The 3,683-nt window shown below is 46.1% G+C and overlaps 1 protein-coding gene across 1 annotated transcript; it reads right to left on the bottom strand.

Moving 5' to 3' along the window:
• Positions 1-538: 538 nt before the first annotated feature.
• On the bottom strand, positions 539-2,813 carry LOC146030237 (uncharacterized). The gene is made up of 2 exons (XM_083158399.1): positions 2,293-2,813; positions 539-1,440 (listed from the first exon to the last, which is right to left on the bottom strand). Exons 1-2 carry the CDS (start codon positions 2,707-2,709, stop codon positions 868-870), a joined length of 990 nt encoding a protein of 329 aa, XP_083014525.1. The 5' UTR covers positions 2,710-2,813; the 3' UTR covers positions 539-867.
• Between the last annotated feature and the right edge of the window lie 870 nt (positions 2,814-3,683).

The following is a 3,683-nucleotide window of genomic DNA, read 5'->3' as shown; positions in this document are numbered from 1 at the left end:
AAAACAAAAAACACACTCTGGTAACTTCTGGAACAGGCACTTACAACAGTAGGGATAAGGTACTGTGTGGCAGAGGATGTCTGCTGCAGATATGTAAAGGCTGCGGCCCACATGGCGCATGGCGCAGATGCAATGGCCCCCGCCCCATTGATGTGCGCCATACACCATGTGAGCAGTGGCCATCACATACCTGCAGCTGAGACCATGTCTTCGGCACAGTACCCCATACTATTGGCAAAGAAAAAAGGGCAATAAATGGAGTTTGCTATCCAGATTGAGGAGAATCCTGTTCTCCCTCTGGTAATGCAGGTACAGGTAGCAGCATATATGTAGAAAACCAAGACAAAAGACACTCTGGTAACTTCTGGAACATGCCCTTACAACAGTAGGGATAAGGTACTGTGCGGCAGAGGATGTCTGCTGCAGATATGTAAAGGCTGCGGCCCACATGGCGCATGGCGCAGATGCAATGGCCCCGGCCCCATTGATGTGCGCCATACGCCATGTGAGCAGTGGCCATCACATACCTGCAGCCGAGACCATGTCTGCCGCACAGTACCCCATACTATTGGCAAAGAAAAAAGGGCAATAAATGGAGTTTGCTATCCAGATTGAGGAGAATCCTGTTCTCCCTCTGGTAATGCAGGTACAGGTAGCAGCATATAAATAAACAAAAATACACACTGTGGCCCTTGTGTGGCAGAGGATGTCTGCTGCAGATATGTAAAGGCTGCGGCCCACATGGCGCATGGCGCAGATGCAATGGTCCCGGCCCCATTGATGTGCGCCATACGCCATGTGAGCAGTGGCCATCACATACCTGCAGCTGAGACCATGTCGATGGTAAATGATAAAGTAGCCTATTTTTTAAGACAGATCCTCAAAAACAGGACACTCTGGATCTTCTATCAGTAAAGAACTGTAGAATTGACGGTACTTGGGGGGTTGAGAAGGCTGTGTAGGTGTTGACTGGGTATGTGTTGGAATTGTGCTCGACTGGCCTGCTACGGTGGCAGGCGGAGTAGGCACTGGTGATTCTAATGACAGTGGTGTGTCTGGTGCACTACCAATGCCAACTATTTTAGTGCCACTGTTGAGATACCCTAAACTGCCATTATACACCAACTCCATGCATAACTTTTCAAAAGTAAGTTGCTGGTCAGGAGCCATGTTGCGAACACACTCTGCCACATAAGTGAAGTAGTTGTCATGTTTGTCCGGGTTTCTTTGCAGGACTTGATGTGCCCGCATCATAAATTCTTCATGTGCCGCTGCTTCTCCTTTTTTTCCTTTGCCACGCATTTTTTTGGCACGGGGGAGTGGTGGAGTGGGTTCCAGGGTGGGTGGCGGAGTGCGTGCCGGAGTAGGAACTTCGTTAGATGTGCATGCATTCTCAGATAGGACAGATAGGTCTGGGGTTGCAGGTGGGTAGTCACCAAGCTGTAAAAAAATTGAACATGTTTACTAATCAATTCTATTTACTTCTAATTTCAGTTCCCTACCAGCGTGAATGAATGGAAAGTCATCGCAGAGGAGTTTGAACAGCGATGGAACTTCCCAAATTGCGGTGGAGCCATTGATGGCAAACATGTCCGCATAGCCCAGCCTATCAATAGTGGTTCCTACTATTTTAATTACAAGGGCTATTTTAGCATTGTACTAATGGCTGTGGTGAATGCCAACTATGAGTTTATCTTCCTGGATGTAGGAAGGAATGGCCGTGCATCGGATGGTGGCACTTTCAAGGACACAAAGTTCTACGAAAGGCTCATAGCGAACACCCTTCACTTGCCGTCTGTCCAGGAAACTAAACAGGGGCTTAACTTTGTTTTTGTGGCTGACGAGGCTTTTGGCCTGCACGAGCATGTCATGAAGCCATATGCGCAAAGGGGCCTGAACCATGACAAAAGGATCTTTAACTACAGGCTATCCAGGGCACGGCGTGTTGTGGAAAATGCTTTTGGCATCCTGGCAAGCCGGTTTCGCATTTTTCACACTGCCATTAACCTGAGGGTGGACAAAATTGACTGGGTTGTCACGGCGTGCTGTGTCCTGCACAATTTGCTCCGCAGAAAAGCCACACAGCAAAGGGCTACAGGCACAGCACTCCAAGAAGACCAAGAACTGCCAGAGGAGGTAGTGCAGATATCCTCCTTGCAAACCCCAACACAACGCTACACAGGGAGTGCACGAGCCAAACAGGTGAGGGAAGAGTACATGGCCTACTTTAATGGGGAGGGCGCTGTGGATTGGCAGGAGGAATCAATTAGATAGCCAAAAAAATAGACTCACCGATGCAGACTGCGAATTCTCCTCCTCCTCCTGCGCCGCGACTTCTTGGTTTTCATGTTCGACCATAAGGACTACTCCTGTCCTCATCGACTCCTGGCTGAGGGTGAATGTCAACCGGTCATAGTACCAGAGCGATGTTTGATACATCTCGTCGACTCCAGCACCAGACTTCTTTGCAGCCTCCATCTTCTTGTGTTCCTTTAAGAACACCGTGCGCATATTCTGGATGCGTTTCCTCACCCATTCAACATTGGCCTCTGGATGAAATGGAAGACTGTAGCGTGCCAACTCCTCCAAGGCTTGGTTTCTTTTCATTTTGTTTGAATACTCCTTGGATTTTGTTCGCCACAGGCATTCGTGTGTACGATATTTTTCAATAAACCCTTCCAAAAACTCTTGTTCCTTTGCGTTGGACATTGGGACTGTAAAAAGATAAAACCATTTTAGTTGTTATAGTTATACCCATGTTTTGTTTCATATTTAAATTTTTATAGTTATAGTTACCAGTTTACCTAGTTCTTATGTTTTAAGTATTTAAAATGTTAATAAACTTTTATGAAAACCACTATACATTTTATTGTGCAGATTGCTATTCACACACACAGGTGAATGGGGCCTAGCAGAGAGGAGTGCATGGAATACTGCAATGGTGGACAATGGTTTATGTATATATATCTATATATACACAAACACACACACACACAGGTGAATGGGGCCTAGCAGAGAGGAGTGCTTGGAATACTGCAATGGTGGACAATGGTTTATGTATATATATCTATATATACACAAACACACACACACAGGTGAATGGGGCCTAGCAGAGAGGAGTGCTTGGAATACTGCAATGGTGGACAATGGTTTATGTATATATATCTATATATACACAAACACACACACACAGGTGAATGGGGCCTAGCAGAGAGGAGTGCTTGGAATACTGCAATGGTGGACAATGGTTTATGTATATATATCTATATATACACAAACACACACACACAGGTGAATGGGGCCTAGCAGAGAGGAGTGCTTGGAATACTGCAATGGTGGACAATGGTTTATGTATATATATCTATATATACACAAACACACACACACAGGTGAATGGGGCCTAGCAGAGAGGAGTGCTTGGAATACTGCAATGGTGGACAATGGTTTATGTATATATATCTATATATACACAAACACACACACACAGGTGAATGGGGCCTAGCAGAGAGGAGTGCTTGGAATACTGCAATGGTGGACATTGGTTATATGTATACACACAGACATGGGGCCCACCCAAAAAAAACAGTGACATGGTCGGGTGCACGGTTGCCAAACCAGTGCTTTATACACACTATATACATTGGTGGCAACAGTGGGCATGCATAGAAGAGCATTGGGAGTGC

Source organism: Crinia signifera, chromosome 1 (genome assembly GCF_055691185.1).
Source record: "Crinia signifera chromosome 1, ASM5569118v1, whole genome shotgun sequence".
In the NCBI taxonomy this organism is placed as follows: Eukaryota; Metazoa; Chordata; class Amphibia; order Anura; family Myobatrachidae; genus Crinia; species Crinia signifera.
Note: the sequence above shows the minus strand (reverse complement) of the source record. Positions and strands in the feature narration are given on the sequence as shown.